Below are 22,606 nucleotides of genomic sequence, written 5' to 3'. Positions count from 1 at the left end.
ATTATAAACTCAATTACCTTTTCATGAAATATTCTCAAGGAAAGAAAAATCAAAGTGCTTTTATCTTGCTCCTTTTATTATACACTCAGTGAACCATCCTTAGTATGAAATTAATGGTTAGATATATAAATGTAAGACAACATGAGAAATCTAGGGGGGGAAATCCTCATTTTAATCTGAGACTAGGAAAATCAGCTCCAATTAGTCTTAATCAGTAATTTAACTATTTTTTTCTTACAAACACAGCAGACAAGCTTGATAATTTAACTCTTATTTTTGGCAATTAGGGCTCTACAATGTCCTTAGTTTTTTTAAAGAACATTCTAAAACCAAAGCACTAATTTGACACACAGTAAAAGCATAGTACGAATAATCAAATTTCATATCTGGCTTTTGCTAGATAGAGCCTAAGAATGAAGAAACATTTTTCCCTTTCCAGATAACTTAATAATTTAAAATATAAATAACTGTATTAAGTCCCACTGAATAAAGAATGTGAAAGTTCCTGGTATTATAAAAACCCTAGAATTTGAAGTTTGATAGTCATTCTATGGTGGGACAGAGACTGGGTTTTGTTTGCTTTCCATAATTACTTCACAGTCTCCCTCCATTTCAAAATTGAGATTCACAAATGAACTGGATACCATTGTTTCTGGTTGATCTGTCTGGACAATGGGATCAGCCTGCAGTTTATTCTGCTTATATTGTCTTTCTGCTTCCTCAGGCATCCTGTTTTCCTCTTCTTCTTCTTCTTCCTAAAATAATCAAGAATAATTGAAATATAAATGCCCAAAAGGAACAGTATCTGTTCCCCACTTCAACTGCTTGTGCCTTTTTTTCTAAACTAAAACATTAGTGTCACGTCCAATTCAGTTTGGTCTAATTAAGACAAGACATACATCCCTACCCTGTTCCCAAACTGAAATGGAAACTATGACATATAAAGGAAAGTTTTTTTTTTTTAAAGATTTTATTTATTTATGAGCAACACAGCAGAGAGGAGAGAGAGAAAGAGGCAGAGACACAGGCAGAGGGAGAAGCAGGCTCCATGCAGGGAGCCTGATGTGGGACTCGATCCCAGGTCCCCAGGATCAGGCCCTGGGCTGAACGTGGCATTAAACCCCTGAGCCACCCGGGCTGCCCAAGGAAAGTTATTTTTAAAGCATGGTACAGTACTACTTAGATGGGTCCTGAATTAACTTTGACAAAGGTTGTAGCTTTTCAGATTAATTCTAATCTAAATAAAAAATAGCTAAATACTATATCACTTCAATTATAGAGTATCAGCCTATTCAGTGGAATAGGGTGGTCTATTCACTAACTGATATAGTTAATGTTCCCCTAAGCAGCTAGTATATAGGTAAGGCAGTTGCTGCCCTCGAGTTTACAACCTAGGAGGGAAGTAATAACACCTAAAAAAGAATATTAAGACAGAAAGGAATAAGTACAAGAGACTTAGAATAAATAATTTCTAGTTCCAGGGAAGCCTGGGTGACTCAGAGGTTGAGTGTCTGCCTTCAACTCAGGGTGTGATCCAAGGGTCTGGGATCGAGTCCCGCATCAGGCTCCCTGCAAGGAGAATGCTTCTCCCTCTGCCTATGTCTCTGCCTCTCTCTCTCTCTCTCTCTCTCTCTCTCTCTCTCTCTCGAATAAATATTTTAAAAAATTTTCTAGTTCCAGAACTACTAAGTTCATGGAGGAAATGGCAATTGTATTGGTCGATGCAGTCTGAGTAGTTAGAGAGTAAGTAACCTGTCAAGAAGATTAATTTAGAGCTTGCTTGAGAGAAAACAAGAAAGACATTTAGGAGCCTGTTACAATAGTCCAAATGAGGTAATGAGGCTCTAAACAAGGGTGGTAGTGTTAAAAACACTCATTTGCTCATAAAACATTTTTGAAACCATATAACAAATACAAAGTCAGCTGCCTCTTCCAGATTCACATCAGCCACTCCCCGGTTGCACTCCACTCCAGTGACAAAGTACCACTCCTGCCACTTTTCCAAATATGCAACTTATCCTCAAGCCTCTACATTTTAGCTAATGTAGCTAAATGTAGTTTTAGCTACATTTGCTTGAAGAATAATAAGAGATGCTAATATTTATTTCATGTTCACTAATATACATTGGGTACTTTCTAAGCATTTTATATATCAACTCATTTAATCCTGAAACAACCCTGAAATCCTGAGCAACCCTGAAAATGGATGCCACACTTTTCCTCATTATAAAGATGAAGGTTAAGTATCTTGCCCAATGATTACAAAATTAGAAGTGGTAGAGTCAAAATTTGAATTCAGACCTTTTGGTTCTTCAGCCTATGCCCTTAAGAGCTAAACTTTTCTCACTCTTTAAGGCTAAATTCATTTCACCCCCACCCTAAGCCCTCACTACATTTGCAGACAAAATTGCCTCACCAGCTGGCCCTCTTACACATTTCTAGTACTCATAATTCTCTGTGCATCAAACCCTCCACTTCTCATATATCTAGTCTACGTGTTCTAAGTAGAGACTGTCCTATTTCCTCATCTGAAAATGGGAATAATAATTCAAAGAGAGATGTATGAAGATTTAAATAAGATAACATATATACAGCACCTTCCATAACACCTAGCACAATGAAATCTAGCTTAGTTTCACACAAAGATCCTAGGGAAATTTCAGGGTTAAAAAATATATAAATTAAAACATCTAACTTGATAAATAAATAACTCTAGAATGAAATGCCTACCCTAAGGGAGCTCTCTTTTGGGCAGCTAGAGAGCATGTATATACATATATGCTCATTACACAACCCACGAAGTCCCCAGTAAACCTAACTGAATAAAAAAATGTAAAAAGGAGACATACCTCCTTCTTCATCCGGTAATACTCATCAATGGCATATTGGTATTTTGGGGTGCTAATGCCCAAAACAGATGCAATCTTCTCTCCAAGAAAGTCACACACTAAAGACACAAAAGTTAAATGCCTTATACAATTCCATAAACATTTCTTGAGCACTTTCTATGTGCAAGGCACTGCAAGAATAGAAAAGTTGCAGTCCCTGCCCTCAGAGAGATTGTGAACATTCAATACATCTCTTCTGTATATTTTCCTTGATATCCTCAAGAGGCACTAGTAGCTCCTTCTGGGTTCCCTAACAATACTCTGTTCATACCTCTAATTATACATGTATCACCATGTATTATAATTATCTATTACATACCTACTTTTTTTCAAGAAAAACATACTCTTAGAGGTCATCAATGGGCTATAGGGAAGGAATGGCTTGTACTATAACATTCACTGAGTGCTGGCCACATGCCAGGCACTGTGAAAGGTTAGATTCATTCAGAGAGGCTGACAAAGCAGATCCACAATGTAATCCAGGTCTGAATGTAAAGCTCATGTTCTCTTCATTACACCACACTATCTAGTAATATTGAGTGCTTGGTAAATGTGTCTTGAATGAATTATTATTCAAAATTACCTCTACTAAAGAGCAGAAAATGCTAGAAGCTATCCGGGAGTTAAAATTGGAAACAGAGGAAAGCCTTATAATTTAAAACCTATATTTAAAGTTAGCATGAGTAAGTCGTAAGTTGATAATTCATTTCTTTCAAATATGACTTAGTTACAGATCAACTTAAGATATGAAATATTAATGAAATTAAAATATAAATGAATTACATAACTACAGGCTCTAGAATAAATAGTAAAACAGAAAAAGAACAGTATCAGTAGGGAAACCACCTAGCAAAATAGCTAATAGAAAAGGTTCAAAAACATAAAAATTAGGGGCAGCCCTGGTGGCGCAGCGGTTTAGCGCCGCCAGCAGCCAAGGGCGTGATCCTGGAGACCATGGATCGAGTCCCACGTCAGGCTCTCTGCATGGAGCCTGCTTCTCCCTCTGTCTGTGTCTCTGCTTCTCTCTCTGTGTGTGTCTCTATGAATAAATAAAAATCTTAAAAAAAGAAAAGGTTCAAAAACATAAAAATTAATATAAAATAAATTAATAAAGCCATTTCTCAGTTCTTAAAAAAACCCCACAACTTGAAGCTGAAGAATGTTTTAAAGTTAGATTAACATCTTACAATGCTAGAGAACAGAGTGACTAACTCCTTATTGTTTCTCCTTCACTTTGGAAACACTCCATTTGGCAAAGTTCCTGTTCTTAGAGCATATTATAATAGTCATGCAATATTCAAACAGAAAAGTCATACCTGAAAGGGTTGATGTGGCAGCTCGAAGCATATAAAACCATAAGTAGGGGCCCCAGGTAAGTTTTGTCTGCAACGAGAAGTCAAGTTAGGAACATTCATACCTAAACTCATTCTATGTACTTAGGCCAGAATGAAGTAGTTCAAATATTTGGCTGGCACATAGAATATTCCATAGATAATACTATATACTACAATCCAAATAAGAATGTAAGAACTTGATATAAAAAATTCCATAAATACATTTTATATTTGCCCACATAACTACCACCACCTTATTCCTGTGGAATAACCAAGGAAAGCAGCCACCATTAAAATGGAGTTGGTAAGTCATAATCTTGATTATTTATGGGAACTGCAATCTAGGATCTCTTCTCTGGTCTTGCTTTTCTGTCTTCATTGTTCATAAGCACAATATCAGAATATGCAGTAAATAGAAAGGGACCTTAAGATATCATATAGTACAGGGGTGCTGGGTGGCTCAGTTGGTTAAGCATCTGCCTTTGGTTCAGGTCATGGTCTTGGGGTCCTGGGATCGAGCCCCGAGTCAAGCTTCCTGCTAATGGGGTAATATGCTTCTCCCTTTCCCTCTAAACCTATTCTCTACTTGTGTATGTTCTCTCCCTGTGTCAAATAAGTAAGATCTTAGAAAAAAACAAATCATACAGTACAATATACTTATGGTATTGTAAGGAAATTAAGGTTCAGAGAAAGTAAGCAGGATTAAGTAAGAGCCCATAAAATGAACTTTCAATAATGGGAAAATAAGTAGCCAATAAGTTGCAAGGTGAGTTCTTTGTTTAAGGATTAAGAAGGGCCTAGACTGTATAACCCAAGACAAGCTCAGTGTATATATAGTAAAGAAAGACCAATGGCAGAAGGCAATCTATGATGCACAACTCCACTGTTAATCTTGGTCCTGTAATTCCCATAGAATACTTCTGTGAAGCTTGCACACAGATGACAGTTTGCTTCTGTGGATGAAATCAGTAATATAAGCATGCTTCATCAGTCAAATGACAATTATTATTATTAATAGTATTATTATCTTGTTTTCAGGAAGGAGAAAAACAATCAAATTACATAATCTTCTTAGCTTATATATTATGTTCATGATTATAGGGTATTAAAACAGCAAACACAAGACTATCTATAAGCCTGGGTAGATGGGCTAAAGAGAAAAGGGAGTAACACATAAAATTCTTCCCATGAAAAGTAAGGATGCGAATTTCTGTGATCATATTCTTGAAAAGACAGAAGTGAGTTAGCTCCTTAATCTCTATTTACACAAGAATGAGTATCCAAGCAAACAAATACATTCAACTAAAAAAATACTGTATATTTATGACTCCTTCAATCAAACCTACTATATCTTCTATATTCAGAGCTGGAAGTATGTATCTTATGTGGGGATAAGAGTTATTTGAGGGATTCCATTTAAGATACTCTCATCTTACTGAGATGATGTTTACCTTATAGTTTAACAGCAAATGGGACAGTGCAGTAATATAGGGAATGGAACCAGTTTCTGTAACACACGATAATGACAGGGCCAAGAAATTACTTATAAAAGGATTAAACAGGCCTTTTAAGGGAAAGCATATATTTCTCAGTGGACCAATTCTCCTGGGTTTGTTTCTAGACAGAACAATTGCTAATATCCATGCAGTGACTACTAACAAATCAAACCTGCTTCAGAACTGAGTAACTGGATAAAGATCCCTGAATAACAATCATTATCACACACAATTACACAGAATGAATGTAATGTATAGGGCTCTTTGTTTAGACACTGTTCTTATTGAATCAAAAGGACAGATGACTCAAGAGTCTACATTGGAACCTTGCCATTACTATTAGCATCACTATCACTATTACCATCAACACTCCAATAATAAGAGAGATGGACTAGATCTTGGTCTTTTTTTTTTAAGATTTTATTTATTTATTCATGAGAGAGACACACAGAGAGGCTGAGACACAGGCAGAGGGAGAAGCAGGCTCCATGCAAGGAGCCCGATGTGGGACTTGATCCTGAGTCTCCAGGATCACACCCTGGGCTGCAGGCGGCGCTAAACCGCTGCGCCACCGGGGCTGCCCTAGATCTTGGTCTTTAAGACTTCCAGTTTATGGTGCAAACTCAAGCTGATTCATTTTTTTCCTCCAAAAATTTAAGTATCAATCTCTTCCTGAATAATTAAGTATCCACCTCTTCCTTAATAAGAACTATTCAGACTTGCTATCTTTTTTGTTTTTAAATAACTTACTTTTAGACCATAAAAGTATTGCTTATTTGTAGAACACTTAGAAAACTGAGCAAAGTATAAGGAAAATCTAAGTCACCCATTTTCCACCACCTTGATATAATTATCACTAACATTTTAGTATATTTTCCCAGTCTTTTCCTGAGCGTGTATGTTTTTACAACATTATTGTACTTTCTCTATCCTGCGGTTTTTACCATTTACAATATTGGTATTTACCCAAAAGAAATGAAATTAGGATCTCAAAGAGATATTTCCTCTCCCATCTTCACTGTAGCATTATTCACAATAGCCAGGATGTAGAAACAACCTAAATGTCCATTGATGAATGAATGCATGAAGAAAATGTGGCGCGCGCGTGCGCGCGCACACACACACACACACACACACACACACATATATATAATGGAAAATTCAGTCTTAGAAAAAGGAATCCTACTGTAGGCAACAACGTAGATGAACCTTGAGGATATTATGCTAATAAAATAAGCCAGTTAAAGAAAGACAAATACTGCACAACAGAACATCAATCAGTATTTCTGATCCTGGCCACAAGCCACCTATCACTGAGACTGTTTCACGTGAGTGCAGTTGACAGTTGGGAGCTTCCTTCTTCGTCAGCCTCCATTTATGTAATGGAGGCTCTACCAGGGGCATGGTGCCACTGAGGATACTGGGATAGTTCACTGAGGCAGTGAAAAAAGTAAAAAAGATCTAAGGCTACTGCTCCCCACCTCCACCAAGTACTCAGTACCTAAAGTTGGGCTGTTGCACAGGAACACAACACTGTTCCCATTCTTAACTTCAGATCTCTAAGAGATTTTGTCCAGGAGGAAAAGTAAGCCACAAAATAGCTCCTAATCTCTTCCCAAATGAACTGACTTCATTTGCAACAGACCTGGAAAAATCCAAGCCCAAAGGGTGCTCTCAAAATCAGTGGAGACTGTGGTGAAAGGTAATTGAGAGGAAGTTCTTAGATTCTATGAAGATACAGGCTAAACTATAGGATAGCTAGTTTGTAGCAAAGAACAGGAGGTGGGGAGGAGACAGACTATACTAAAATAATACAGCAGTCACTAAACAAAAAAGCAAATAACAAGATGGGGGGGGGGGAGAGAAGGCAAGGGTAATACCCAGAGTTGCAATATAGTGTCTAAAATCCACAAAAAAAATTAAGAGACATACAAAGAAACAGGAGTATGTTCTACACACAGGAAGAAAAGCAGGCAACAGAAACTACCCATGAGTGACTAGATGTTAGATTTAACAGAAGAAACCTCAAAGTAACTTTTATAAGTATGTTCAAAGAACTAAGGAAACCATAATTAAGAAATAAAGGAAGGTATAACAATGTTTCATTGAACAGAGAATACCAAAAGAGATAAAAATTATTAGGAGAGGGATGCCTGGGTGGCTCAATCAGTTAAGCATCTGACTCTTGATTTCAGCTCGGTTCCTGAGATCGAGCCCCACATTGCTGGGCTCCACACTCAGTGAGGAGTCTGTTTCTCTCGCTCTCCCTCTCCCCCTAAAATAAATAAGTAAATCTTTAAAAAAAAAGTATTAAAAAGAACCAAATGGAAATTCTCAAGTTGAAAAGTGCAATAACCAAAATGAAAAATTCACGGAGAGGCTCAGCCGAACAAAAACTGACAGAAATGAAGGGAATAGACCACTCAATAATAGCTGGAGACTTTGATACCCCATTTTCTTTTTTTTTTTTTTTTTTTTTTTTTTGATACCCCATTTTCAATAATAAATAGGGCAACTAGATAGATCAACAGGAAATAGAAGACTTGAAAAATCCTATGAACCAAAAGACCTAACAGACATCTACAGAACTCGTGACCTAACAACAGAATCTACATTTTTCTCAAATACAAATAGAACATTTTCCAAGAGAGACCGCATACTAGGCCATAAAACAAACTTCAAACTTCAATAGATTTAAAAGGACAAAAATAATACAAGTATGTTCTTCAACAACATGAGGTGAAATTAGAAATCAAGAACAGGGGCACCTGTGTGGTTCAGTGGTTGAGCATCTGCCTTCGGCTCAGGGTGTGATCCCACTCCAGGGCTCGAGTCCCGCATGGGGCTCCCTGTGAGGAGCCTACTTCTCCCTCCGCCTATGTCGCTGCCTCTCTCTGTGTGTCTCTCATGAATAAATAAATAAAATCTTAAAAAGAAAAAAAAGAAATCAAATCCCCACCCAGGTATCCCTCTACCAAACATTTAAATAATACTGGGCAGTCTGGGTGGCTCAGCGGTTTAGCACCACCTTTGGCCCAGGGTGTGATCACTTGTGATCACTTACAAAAGATCACTTGTTATAGGATTTCATTGTACGAAATGTCCATAATAGGGAAATCTATAGACTGTGATTATCAGGAGTTAGAGAAATGAAGGATAAGGAACGATAACTAAAAGGTACTGAGTTTCTTTTGAGGTGATTCAAATGTACTAAAACTGGCTATGGTAATGGTTGTGCACATCTATGAATATAGTAAAAGCCACATCACTGTAACTTTAAATCACTGAATTGTATATGCTATCTGAACTGTATCTCAATTTTTTTTTTAAAGAGTAATCCTTAGTCAAGTAGTAAGGATGCATTTTTTTCTATACAATGCCTTTATTTTTTTAAGATCTTATTTATTTACTATTTATTTGAGAGAGAGAGAGAGAGAGAGAGTGCATGTGAGTGGGGGGAGGAGCAGAGAGAGAGAGGACAAGCAGACTCTGCACTGAATGTGGAGCCCAACACAGGGCTCAATCCCATGACCCTGACATCATGACCTAAGCCGAAACCAAGAGTCAGATGCCCAAATGAGCCACCAGGCACCCCACTGTGAAATGCTTTTATTATCATTTTCCATGTAATAGAGAGTAACTACTGGGACAATGAATTTTAAAAACAGACAGGTAGACACAAATGTATACAAATAAGAATTAACCATTACAAAGTAATTTAAAAGAAAAATACTTATTCCAATAATTCTCCCAGTGCATGAAACACCTCTATAATACTCTGTATGCATTTGGAAATGTCATCAGAGTATACTGCATGGCCCTTTGAATATATTCTATAGTAGAGACTCTGGATCTGATATTTTTTAATAACCAAAATCTATCAAAAGCCAAATCTGATGAAATACTAGTAATAACCTTTTAAAATCAAACACAAATTAATTATTCTCTATCCTGGTACCCTGGTTTATTTTCCTCATAGCACTTTTCAGTCTGTTAATTATCCAATGTTGCCTGTTTGTCCACTAGCATATAAGAGCAAAAATTTATGTTGCCCATTGCTGTATCATCAGTGCCTAAAACAGTACCTATTAGAAAGTCAGTAAATATTGATCACCTAAATTCTCAAAAGATTACTTAGGGCAACACTCCTTTTTAAGAATGTAGAACTAGTCAGGACGCCTGGGTGGCTCAGCGGTTGAGTGTCTGCCTTAGGCTCAGGGCGTGATCCCAGGATCCGGGATCGAGTCCCACATCAGGCTTCCTGCATGGAACCTGCTTCTTTCTCCCTCTGTGTCTCTTGTGAATAAATAAATAAAATCCTTAAAAAAAAAAAAAAAAAGAATGTGTAGCTAGTCCTATAATTTTAGAGTTTTACCATGTAAAACAAATTCTTAAATTTAGCTAATAATGGACATAAGGAACTGTACACTCCTATCTTCCAATCAAAACTTGAGGCAATATAAAAAAGAATTGACAAATTCTGAGTTTTAGGTGGAAACTACTATGGTAGCCTAGTCCTTAATTCAGAGAGACTAGAATTCAAACATTCTGTTTAGTAAGATAAAGCTTTAAAAAACCTAGCCACATGGACAAAGAAATCTGACACTCAGCTATTTTAGACTGAAATTTTAGACTCTGAAATCCAGAAATCTTTCCATCCATATTTGTAAAAATACTATTTTCTACCAAAATCAATGCAGAATTTTATAATCAAAATATTGTTGATTTATACCTCAAAAGACCCCTTCCATTCAATGTTCAAGGAGAAATAAATCAATTTAAAAAACAATTGCCAGTGCCTTCTTAGCGCAGTAGGCAGCATGTCAGTCTCATAAAAAACTATTGACAAAAGCATCAAACCTACCGGATCAACAGTAGGCAAAACATCTTTCTTCTCTGGGCCATCAACTTCATCTTCATCTGTGCTGTATTCTTCCATTGTTTCACCACTAACAAAGTGGATAACTCTCCTCGGGACTTTCTTCTTCTTTCCTATGACTCCCAGTTCTACATTTTCAAAGCCTCTTTCACTATTCATCTAATGTCAATAATGAGATAATGAGTTTCAAGTGAGGTTAATTTTCTTTCATATGGCAAAAAAAAAAAAAAAGTATTGGTTGCTTTATTTTAGGGACTAAAGAAACATAAACCATTCCTTAAACTTTTTCTTTTTTAAAAAATATATACACACATAAGAGTATCAATAACATGAATGTAGAGCTCAATGAATAATAAAGCGAACATCTGCATACTCACTACTGAGGGTAAAAAATAAAATTTAACCCATTAAACTGTTTTGAAGTCAACAGCTAAGAAATCAAGCATCATACTTCAAGTCATAGCAATTCTGGTGCTATATAATGTGTGAAGATACTCAGGACATCAATCATTTTAAAAAATAATGCTAATTACAGATTGTGTAATATCAAAGGAAAATCATACAGATGCACAAATACATATATTAGAGACATAAGATAACATGTCATGACAGGGAACTCTCCTAAATCTTTGGATTTGGGCTTAGCTATGTGTGGACTAAACAAAACCAGTTCAACTTAACTTTGCATCTATCCTTCTCTCAAAACAGGAGTTCCAAAATAAAATCACTTTTAAGCCCACATGGTACCAAAATAAGCAAACTATATAGGCAAAGTAGACCCTGTGGAGAAAGTATCCCTAATGAAGGCATTCAAACTGAAAAAAATGTTTTAAAGCACTGTGCTGTCCAAATAAAACTCATTTGTAGATCAAATGTGGAAAGCAAGCCATAAGTGTTCTATCTCTGAACTTTCAGATTTCTTAGTCAATAATGCATAGGTGACAACAGAATTTTCCTGATAGTAAAAAGATTTTACAAGTTTTAGTACAATAATCTATGAATTCTAATTACATCCAAATTTCATTCCTAGGGAAACACTAATTTTACCTCACATATATACCCATGTTCCCAACTCAGGGTAAATGCATACTGTGGGAGAGGACAAAGAGCTTCTCACTGTCATCTTGCCTCAAGTTTAAACTCCTAAGAAAGTCTTTATTTCACCTCCTTTCTAGAATACTTCAAAAAGGCACAGTACAACTGTGAAGAAAATTCCGGCAAGTATTACTCCTAGGGATACGTACTCAGGCAGAGGAGGAAGTACAGGTAAGGGAGTAGTCAAGGGGGTCTGTTATTCCTTTTTGTATTTTGTTGTTTTTGCTGAGAATATGTTCATCTATTACTGATATAATTTTAAAACTAAACCAAAGTGATACAGGACTATAAGACTGCCACGATTGGAGTTCATATTGGTGAGATTTTCTAGGATGGTCCAGAGTTCAAAAATTTCATCCTCTATAAGGATTCTTACATTTGTAGATATGACCAAACAACTTAAACCCACAAATGTTGTTCAACCAATAAGATAGTTCTTTGAGCTGCTGTTGCAAAGATAGAATTATACTGATAAAGACAGCGCAACTAGAATTGCCCAGTTATGCAAATATAAGTAACTTCATTTTTGTATCATATCCCCCTTAAACTTCTAAGTCCCATCTTAGAAAATATATATGACTCTTTGTTCTTCACTTCCCAAAGGTAAGTTTAGTCATTCAGGTATATCCAACCTAAAAAACACACACATTTGCTCCATGACACATGAGGACATGACTGACATCAACTATAACTGCTGTATAGAGAAGTGAGATCATAAAAACCTCAACAGCATGGGCTACCAATGGCTTAACCTGAAAAAAAAAAAAAAAAAAAAAAAAAAAAAAAGCCATAATTCTCCCTTGCCTGCCTTGAGGGTTCACATACATCCTGGCCTTTATTAGAGGAAGACCAGCCCATTTACAATGTCCACAAACAAAATGGACAACAAATGGTCCATCAAGTTCACCTGATCCCTAAGCATGGTGAGCCATTCCTACCCAATCTCACTTTTCCCCTTTGAATAAAATTTGGTTTATGGTTGTTTTGACATCAACATTTCCTTTTGAACCATTACCTAGCTCTGTGGATCCCTTTACAAGCAAGAGAAAGTCAAAGCAGCTGAAGTAGATCTCCAGTCGTCACACTATCTGGATGGATCTAATGCCAAAGCAACAGTTCCAGTCAGTGAATAGAGCTGAGACCTTTCAAGGTTCATCACTATGACCACCCCAATTAGAGCAGGAAGCAGCTTCTTGCTACTACTTCTAGCGATTTTTCACTGGCTCAATTTTTCCTTTCTTAAGCAAAGGCAAAGGAGAAAGACTGTCTCTCATGGACTCAACTATTTTACCATCCTTAGACAACTTTAAAGAGTCAAAACATTTCAGCCGGGTCCTAACAATTGGTATAAACTTAGCTACTATTTCCATTAACTCTGACTCTTGGCTATATTATTTCCAATTTTTTTTAAAACCTACAGAGGTGAAATATGATTCATATTTTTCATTCCAATGCCAAAGTTAGTTAATTTAAACAAAACTTTGAGTAATAGTCTCTACACATAATATAGAATTTAAATTGGTATTTTATTTGCTCTAGTAACATTTTGTATAAAGATTTTTTTAAAAAGATTTTATTCATTTATTCATGAGAGACACAGAGAGAGAGGTAGAGACACAGGCAGAGGGAGAAGCAGGTTCCATGTAGGGAGCCTGATGTGGGACTCGATCCCAGGACTCCAGGATCAGGCCCTGGGCTGAAGGCAGACGCTCAACAGCTGAGCCACCCAAGGATCCCATATAAAGATTTTTATTAAAGAGACTTTTACTTAAGGGCTTTCTTTTAAAAATTTAATATTAATTTTTAATACAGTAAAACCCAAGTTTTAGGTTTATCCTCTTAAACAGGAATAAGCAAACTTTTTCTTAGAAAAAGGAAAAGCCAGATGGTAAATATTCTAGACTTTGAAGGCCCTACAGCTTCTTTCACAACTACTCAACTATGTGAAAGCAGCCATGGGCAATATATAATAAATAGGTATAGCTGTGTTCAAATAAAACTTTATATAAACAAGTGGCTGGTGGGCCATAGTCTATAGTTCTGTCAACCCCTCATCTTAAGGAACCAGGCTGGCAAGCAAAAAAATCTGTGAAAGGCAATCTATGGCATGTGATTCCAACCTCTACTTAGGGAATAAGAAGGGAGGAACAGTGAAGGGAGGCACTGATGGATAAAACCAACCAGAAAATTAATTTCGTAAAAAATTTCTGACAATTTATAAATGAAAGTTATTCTCTGACTTTTGAAAATGTTTTTTTACAGATAAACAATAAAATTCTTAGTAAGAAAAATTTCATTGTCAATATTACAAATTTCATTTTAACAAATTCCAAAGATCTAAAAAAAGTTCCTAACACCAGGAAATTAATATGCGCATTGTCAATTCACATTTTATCAAATTTTATGGTTAATCACCAGACTGAACTATGTTTATCTGGTTCCTCAAGGCCTGATTTCAATGGCAATCTTCTTTTTATATAGTTTCATAGCACCAAGAACTTCTTTAAAACATGTACTACACATCATGGATTTTATTCTGTATCACCTTCCCCAACTAGGTAGTTGGCAGCATAGGCATAGGCATAGTGTGTATCCTTCACTGCTATATCCTATAGCCTATAGTTCCTGGTACATCATAAGTTCTTGGTAGCAGAGCTGCTATATAAATGAGTACTTACATTTTAACTACTTCAGTAATACTGAGGCTCAGATTTGGGTTAAAAGTCTAGTCAGGGAATTTTCCTGATAAAATGTCACAACAGGTGCTGAATAGCCTGGTTTGAGGTGAAATTCTAAACAGAGCCAAGCTCCTATTTCTTACTCCTTTCCTTACACTACACTTGGAATTTCTCAGTTCTGACAAACCGATGAAGGACAGCAAGCTCTCCCTCCATCGAAGTCCCCACCTCACTGGCCTTTTCTCTTACTGTTCTCAAAAGCATTGGTCTGGGGTCCCAGAGATGTTTCTGCTTCAGGAATGTGAGTGAGAGAGCAAAAAGGGAAAGTTAGAAAATAGTCTGTATAGTAGGAACCCATTTGTGTTTAATACAAAAGAAGAGATTATATATGCATAGGAAACCCGAGAATAATTACAACACAAACTTCCCATGAATATGACATACTGGTGATGGGAGTATTCCTGTGACATTCTACTTTCTCTTCAACAGCTTCCTTTACTGTTTAGTTTTTCAACCAAGAATATGAAAATAACCTAATATCACTAAAACAGAGCTCTCTTCAAATAATATTTAGCTGGTAAATCAATACAGGTATGTTTACTTTGCTATTAGAGCCATTCAAACCTTGAAGCAGTGGTTGAAAACAATTACAGTAACAGAATGAAAAATCACATGGAAAATACACCCAGCACTTAAAGGTCCATCCCGTTCATACGTACCTATCAGCAACAGGTCTCAACTGAAAATGAAAAGTGGCTCTCTAATCAATTAGTGTTTCCACTGAATTGCTTCTTGCTGGTTATTTTCCTTAAGCAGTAGAAAAACAAAAGATTCCTTATAAAAACTAGCATGTGGAAAAAGTTTTTGTTCATGCAACTGCATCTTATACTACAACAGCTCTACTCACATTCAGGCACTATTGCCTTAGGAATCTGTAGTTTGGGGCGAATGTCTTACTAACATTCTGGTGGTCTCAAAAATGAAGCGAATACAAAAGCTTCATTTTCACTGAATGTGGAAAGGCTTCTACATAGGAGCAACTCAAGTTTTTTTGTTTTTTGTTTTTTGTTTTTTTTTTTAAACTCAAGTTTTAAATGGCCCAAATTGTATACTCCTGAGCTGGTTTCAGCTAAAGCAATTACTTACATTAGTTTTACTTGGCCAAAGATCCTCCACTATTACTTTAGACTACCAAATGCAAAACAAAGCAAACCTCCGAACGTTACCTAACCCTCTAAACTCATGCGGTCCAACGCAGCAACCACAAGCCACAGGTGGCTAACGAGCCCTTGAAATGAGGATAGTTCAAACTGAGATGCGCAGTAGGTGTAACACACACAGAATTTCTAAAACTTGTACCAAAGAGACTGTAAAATAATTGTTAAATTTCACATTAATTACGTATTGAAGATTTTGTTAAATATTAACACACAATAAAATCCATTTTTTTCTATTTTTAAAATTTTGTATTTAAAATTCAATTTGCCAACATATAGTATTAAAAAAGTAAAATATTATTTTTAAAAATACGGCTACTCGAAAATGTACAATTTACAGTGTGACTCCCATCACGTTTCTGTTGGGCAGCTCCGAGCCTTTGCTACCTCGCGGGTGAAATGGGGATAACGCCCACATCATGCAGAAGTTATTAGGATTAAGTGAAATAAAGCCTGTAAACGCTCAGCACATAGTTGCTATCAGCTAACCAAAGGGCACAAGCCAAGTCAGGCGCTTGCACCCCGAGAGGCTGAGAAGTGTCTGAAGCCGCCGTCACCTGGGGGGACACGCCTTCCTCCTCCCGCTCGCAGACCCGAAGCCGGAATAGCTGCCGGGAAGCCCCCGGGTCTGCGGCGCCGAAAGCGGAGGGCTGGCCAGGGCCGCCCGGCTGTGGGGAGGCGTCGGCTTCCCGCACGCCGGTGTCTCAGGGCAGGGGTGGGGCTGCCGAGAGATGGAACCCGAAACGCACCTTCGGCAGGCGGCCTGCTCGGAGGAAGGCCGGGCAGGCCAAGAGGGCAGCCGGCGGACGAGGCAGAGAGGAGGAGCCTGGGCTCTCCGAGCGCCAGCCCCCGCGCCGCCGCCTCCCGCCGCGGCCCCACTTACCTGCCGACCCGATTCCCCGAACGTCGCGGCAGCCGCAGCTCCCGAAGCTGCTACCGCTTCTCCTCCTTCCGCACGGCTCACCGACTCGGGATCCATCGTTGTCGCCGCCACAGGGCTGCTGGCGCTAGCGAGACAGAACGTAATGGCCGATAAGCCCATTTCCCTCCTCCGCCTCCCCACCCGGGTGCGGCCGAAGCGGCCGTCACAGACGGGACTTACCGGCAGCGCCCACCTCGCGCCGCGCCCGGCCACGCCACGGCAGGAGCGGGGCTGCTCTGGTGGGTGGGGCCGGCCTGAGGGGCGGGGCCGGCAGGCGCCTCGCCCCTCACTCGGCGGACCGTGGCCTGGGAGGCGCGACGACCGGCTTGCGTGGGGCGGGACGAGGGCCGGCCGGCTCCAGCGCCGCTTCCGGCCCAGCCCACGTCCGCGGCTCCGAGAGCCGCCGCCTGGCACCGCCGGTGACGTCAGGCCTCGTACCTGCACCTGGAGCTTGGCTTTGGCGGGATCTGGGCGCAGCCGGCCACCCGCTGCGTTTTGGGCGGATGCTCTCCCAGACCTTGGTCTCTGCACTTAGAAATCAAACAGCCTCGTGGTGTGCTTCAAAGGCTTGTGAAAATATATTTTAAGATGTAAGGCTCTGCTGCATATGCCCTTCCTAACATGGATGACAGTCTAGCCAAAAATACCCTTGAAATAGGAGCCTCAAAGGTAAACTTTGTTTACACTTCTCTGAAATACCTTATAACTGTAGAAAAAGTTAAGTGAGATCTGAAGGAGAACAAAGGGCACCAGCAAGGGTCCATTTGGGCAAATGTGAGAAATATTTTATGTTTTAGGGCCGTGTGTGTGTGTGTGTGTGTGTGTGTGTGTGGTGTGTAAGGGGTATGCCAGACTTTGCCCATTTTTCCCTGTGTTCATCCAAATTAAAGTCATGATTGCAGTGATTACAGTATTACTTAAACTAGTTGGAGCATTTCCAGGTACATGTTCTTTTATTGTAGTTGTAGTATGAAAGTTTTCACACAAGTTATTGTGAATTGTAGAAATGAAAAATAAAATACATTATTTTGGCCACAGGGAGCCTTTTATGAAACTTTTAATTACATTTTTATGCCAATCAAAATTCAGAAATACTCCCCAAAGCTACGGCCTTGTAGATTTGTTTTTCTAGATGGCACCAACAGGTCCAACACCCCTGCAACCTTAAATATTCCTTTCTCTCCTGTGCAAAAATTATTTTTTCCTTCTTCTCTGTTCATGTCTTTATAGACTTTCTATCTTGCATATAACTATAACCCAAAAAAACAAAAACCTTTTAAAGACCAAAGTTGATTATTTGAAAACCATCAACATTTTAGTAGTTGGTTGTTAATTCATGATCCATATTCTGGTAAAAAAAAAAAAAATCAAGTTGGCTTGTTGTTAAGGTAAACAGGTTTTAGTAATATGACCTGATGCTGCCTGGTAGTACTAGCAGGGATTGAGACAGTCCCAAACAACAAAAATAAATTCTGCAATAAATTGAAAAGGAAAATAAAGAGCCAGTTGTTAAAGACCTTATGCTTTGGTTTTCATAAACAAGGACAGTTCTACATTACTTGTATTCAAAATCCCTTTCCTCTTATAGACATCAACAGTATTAAAAATTTGTGGACTGTTTATAAATGCATGATTTTATTTTGCAAATTGACAAACACCAAATTACAATTTTCAATGCTTAAGTAGAATGTGTTTTCATAGTTTACACGTGTATTTGTTAGTTAACCGAAAATTCAAAATGCAAGTCATATCCCAACATGAACTGGAAGTATTTCCTAAGAAGAGTTACTTCTAACAAAAATAGTTCAAGAGAAGTCTATTACAAATGAAGGACTGGTAGCAACAGAAAAGCATAAAATCTAACAGTTTTATTTTGGGAATTTATATTTTTGTCAGTATTTCCAGAGTGTCATAACTCAAAGTGGGCAAACAAAGCAATAGATCAAATCTTTCCTTCTTCACCTGTTAGTATAAGTTGTATAACACTATGAGAAAAATACATCCAGGTTCTTTTTTTTCATCCAGGTTTTAATATAACTTATCTATTTGGAAGACATAATTGTGCTCTAAATTTATCACTTAATGGTATTATAGATTTTAAAAAGGTAAATTTAGGGGCAGCCCCTGTGGCGCAGTGGTTTAGCGCCGCCTGCAGCCGGAGGTATGATCCTGGAGACCCAGGATCAAGTACCACATCGGGCTCCCTGCATGGAGCCTGCTTCTCCCTCTGCCTGTGTCTCTACCTCTCTCTCTCTCTCTCTCTGTGTCTCTATGAATGAGTAAATAAAAATTCTTAAAAATAAATAAATAAATAAAAATAAATAAATAAATAAATAAGGTAAATTTAGATCTTCCTATTTCTCTGAAAAGCTGGAAAAACAGAGCTGACTAAAATTCAATAACCAGTAATGTCCACCAAATAAAAAAACAAGATTTTCTTATGGTCTTCACAAAGCTACATATCTATTTTAATAAAAAGTTTCTTTTTAAGATTACCTCATGTCTCAAATAAGGGATAACTGTCAATAATACATAAGAAAAAATAAGGTGGTAAAACTAAAAATGCACGTTAGGCTGATTTTAAGCATAAATTGTTAAATAATCGTAGCAGTTCCATGTATGGAGCCCAATATGACAGGTACTATGCTAAGGACTTTCCTTGTCTTCCTCACAACAGCTCTATGATAGAGGCATTATTATAATTACCTACATTCTACAGATGAGGAGACAAAGACTCAGAGGGATTAAGAAATTTGCTCATGGATACAGCTGGTAAGCAGCAGAGCAAGGATTTAAACCCAGGCAGTCTGATTCCAGAGCCTATACTCTTAGCCAGCCACTCTGCTCCTCTGGGAATAAAAAATGCCAGAAAATAGGCTATTAGGGGCAGAAAATTCCTACACCAAAGGTGAATGTGATATTTGAAAAGATTTGAATACAAATTTTCAAAGTATATATATTTTAAAATCTATTATGAGGTAGCCATTTGCAAGTTTTAAAGACCTATATTTAACAAACAAATGAAAATACCAAGTGAACATGTTTTACTTGATGCCATGTGAGTACATTTCTTTTAATTGGAATTTGGTCAAATTTTTTTTTGTGTCATGGGAATGAACTATTGATATTCAACTAGCAGAATTTTTTATATGGCATTAATCATAAAAAAATCAGTTTCTTTGTACATTATGCCTGAGCACAGCAATCTCAGTGTTGAAAGCTAAACATATTAGTCTGAAGTCTGTCGAAACGTAGGAGTCTTCTGACAATAATCTAAAAAACAAGTATAAAGCTATAAGGATTGCCACAATTAAGGATGCCTTTCCATTTAATGTAACAATGACTAAAGCTAACACTGATATACAATATTTAGAAAACTTAAGGGAGTAAATCCTAAATTCTCATCACAAAAAGAAATCTTTTTTCCTTTTTTTTCTTCTTCATATTTTATGGACATGAGATGATGGATGTTAGCTGAACTTATTGTGGTAATCATTTCACAATAGATAATGTTAGGCCATCATGCTGAAACCTTAAACAGTGATATATGTCAATTATCTTTCAAGAAAACTGGAGAGGGATAAATAGCAGTTATCTCAGGGCAAGATCATCCATTGTTTAACACAGTAAGGAGGAAATTGCAGAGAATCAAGACATACATCAACTGAAGGATTTCACACTTCCTGTATTTCCTATGAAACAGGGTGTCAAAAATTTGACAGATATTTTCTTGTACCACCTTCTGCCAGAAATGAAATTCTGACCCCCTTAATTGATTTCCCAAAGTCAAAAATTATGGGCCCATGAATATAGCCTATAACAACTCTCAGCTCTTTTGGGTCACTGAGGAAGAAATTTCTCTTATTCAATTATAAAATAATAAAAAGCAAGCAAGCATGGTTCCTAAAATATGCAAATAGATAGACACTGTATGTTCTCCTTACTTGCAGATAAGTAACCATTCTCTAGAAAGAGACTCATAAAATTTGAGCATGTGTTGTTTAACTACATACCATAGTCACAGGCTATTACTCCCTTCTGCTTTTTATGAGAAGGTAAAGCATTTATGCCCCAGTGTCAGAGGAGTCTTATCCCTGTTACAGGCAGGTACTGCTGTGTAATCACTTGAATATTTTGCATTTAGATCCAACTGGTACCAAGAAATGCACTGTTTTAGGCTCCAAGCACTCTGTAAGGCAAGAGAAGTTAAAAGATACATGCTTTTGAAATGATAATTTCAAATGGAGAGAGAAAAATGAGAAAATTGTAAACACTAGCTTAGGCATGCCAAACTCAAAAGAATTTCTGTGGCACGAAGTTCTTATCAAAGGAAATGTGCCATAATTACCAGCTTACAAGGTGTATTTTCACTTTAAAAGTATCTGAAAATTACCTCATACTCAGCATACCCGTATCACAGATAAGAGGTCAGAGGAGACAAGGCCTAGATTTTAGGGTTAGCAACTACTTAACACAGAGCACAAATACTTACCTACACCTAACTGCAAACTGTGGGAAAATAACTACCATAACAAAATTTCACATCACATCAACTACTTAACAAAAATAACCCACAGACTACACAACTATCTAGAAATTAAATTTGAATTAACCCAACATATGAGATACAAATTCATCATTCCTGTAACTCATGACTCAAAAACAAAGAAGATATTAGATTCAACTTTAATGCAACAAGCTTAATGTTGAGAATATGGTAATTGGATTTTAGAGCAAAACTGTGATGATGACAGTTGTTTCAAATCTAGTGTATGCAAGCAATGAAGATCATCTAGATTCGAGCTGTGATGATGGATTTCTAGTTTTGGATAGAACTTATTTGGCTTTATTAATAATTATATCTAGGTTTTAAGGAATATCAAAACTTACATTTTATTGTTATTTAGCCATGAGTCTCACTGACATAGTTTTTATTAAAGCTTATTCAGATTCCTTGGTTGCTGTCTCATACAAACTGTAAAATACTAAATTTTACCACATACACAAGTATAAGTTAAAATTCTTTTGCATTTATTTTAAATGCTTTGTTTCATTTTTTACTGAAATATTTGTATTTTCTAGAGCTATATGTAAAAGAGATTCAATTTATTTTTATATTATGGCTTACTTTTTAAATCCTCTATATTCACTGCAATAAAGTATTAATATTAATTTTACCTACACTAATATGCATGAGACTTTAGTTCTAGTAAATTTCCTGCTTTTGTTGCCTCTGTATATAAGTATTTATTGACAGTATTAGATTTCTTTTTTAGCTATGTGACACTATACTTCTATTCAAGATTAGTACATTACTGCATATCAGACCTAGGAACTTTTCTCATTAAAATATACTGTATTTATTTGAACAAAATAATGTATACAACACATTTTGAAATTCGTTTTACTACATAGAAAATACTTAATTTTTTCCAAAACATTACTCTATAAAATTGCAATGAACTGTATATACTTACCTTGTATCCTACATGCCAGCAAATATACTTCCAGAAGAATACTGACATCACATCAAAATGGCATTAATTTGACCTTTGTTGGTACAATAGTTTGTTGAAATTAATTTCTGAGTTTTTGTTTTATAATTATATAAGCATTGTAAGCTTAGGAATTACACCTAATTTTATGTTTGTACATATTTAATTAATATCATAAAATTCCAGAAGAATCCAATGTTACACAATATTAGATCTAGCTAGTAGTCTAAGCAGGGCCTATATAACAGGTAACAAAAGCTTAGGAACCAATTTCAACAATAGTGAAAAATAGGAAATTTGGTCTAATATTTGATTTTGGTATATGGGGTACTTATGTGGTTAAACATCAGTACTTTGACAAAAACTGTAAGGGTGGAAGGATAGCTTTTGTAACTAAAAATGTCAGATTGAGGAATTGATACGGTCAGAATTTTAAAGAGCATCTCCAATTCCCTCATCTCACAGAAGAGGAAAGAGAAATAGAAGCTGAATAAGTGTTCTGGTGTCCTCTGCCCACTGTTATTTTTGCTTCTGAAAAATATAATTTGCACCAGATACAAAAATACTTAAAAATAGTGCCTGAGCCATAAAGTTTGGCCAAG

General features: G+C 37.0%; 2 protein-coding genes across 4 annotated transcripts in view; one reads left to right on the top strand and one right to left on the bottom strand.

Moving 5' to 3' along the window:
- Positions 1 to 55: 55 nt before the first annotated feature.
- On the bottom strand, positions 56 to 16,847 carry FAM177A1 (family with sequence similarity 177 member A1). Of its 3 annotated transcripts, none has more exons than XM_077909033.1 (6): positions 16,690 to 16,847; positions 16,471 to 16,594; positions 10,583 to 10,756; positions 4,205 to 4,271; positions 2,850 to 2,947; positions 56 to 755 (listed from the first exon to the last, which is right to left on the bottom strand). In XM_077909033.1, exons 2-6 carry the CDS (start codon positions 16,564 to 16,566, stop codon positions 549 to 551), a joined length of 642 nt encoding a protein of 213 aa, XP_077765159.1. In that variant the 5' UTR covers positions 16,567 to 16,594; positions 16,690 to 16,847; the 3' UTR covers positions 56 to 548. The 3 variants fall into 3 exon arrangements, with proteins under 3 accessions (XP_077765159.1, XP_077765156.1, XP_077765157.1); XM_077909030.1 differs by lacking the exons at positions 16,471 to 16,594; positions 16,690 to 16,847 and adding exons at positions 15,090 to 15,177; positions 15,597 to 15,737; XM_077909031.1 differs by lacking the exons at positions 16,471 to 16,594; positions 16,690 to 16,847 and adding an exon at positions 12,708 to 12,790.
- A 114-nt stretch (positions 16,848 to 16,961) lies between these two features.
- Positions 16,962 to 22,606, top strand: part of LOC144320448 (uncharacterized) — a 77,859-nt gene continuing 72,214 nt past the window's right edge. Inside the window, exon 1 of the mRNA XM_077909024.1 lies at positions 16,962 to 17,178. The gene's annotated coding sequence lies outside the window, so the exon portion shown is untranslated. The remainder of the gene's footprint in view (positions 17,179 to 22,606) is intronic.

The sequence above is a fragment of the Canis aureus genome, chromosome 9 (assembly GCF_053574225.1).
Source record: "Canis aureus isolate CA01 chromosome 9, VMU_Caureus_v.1.0, whole genome shotgun sequence".
Taxonomy (NCBI): Eukaryota; Metazoa; Chordata; class Mammalia; order Carnivora; family Canidae; genus Canis; species Canis aureus.
This window is presented reverse-complemented; position numbering and strand designations above follow the sequence as displayed.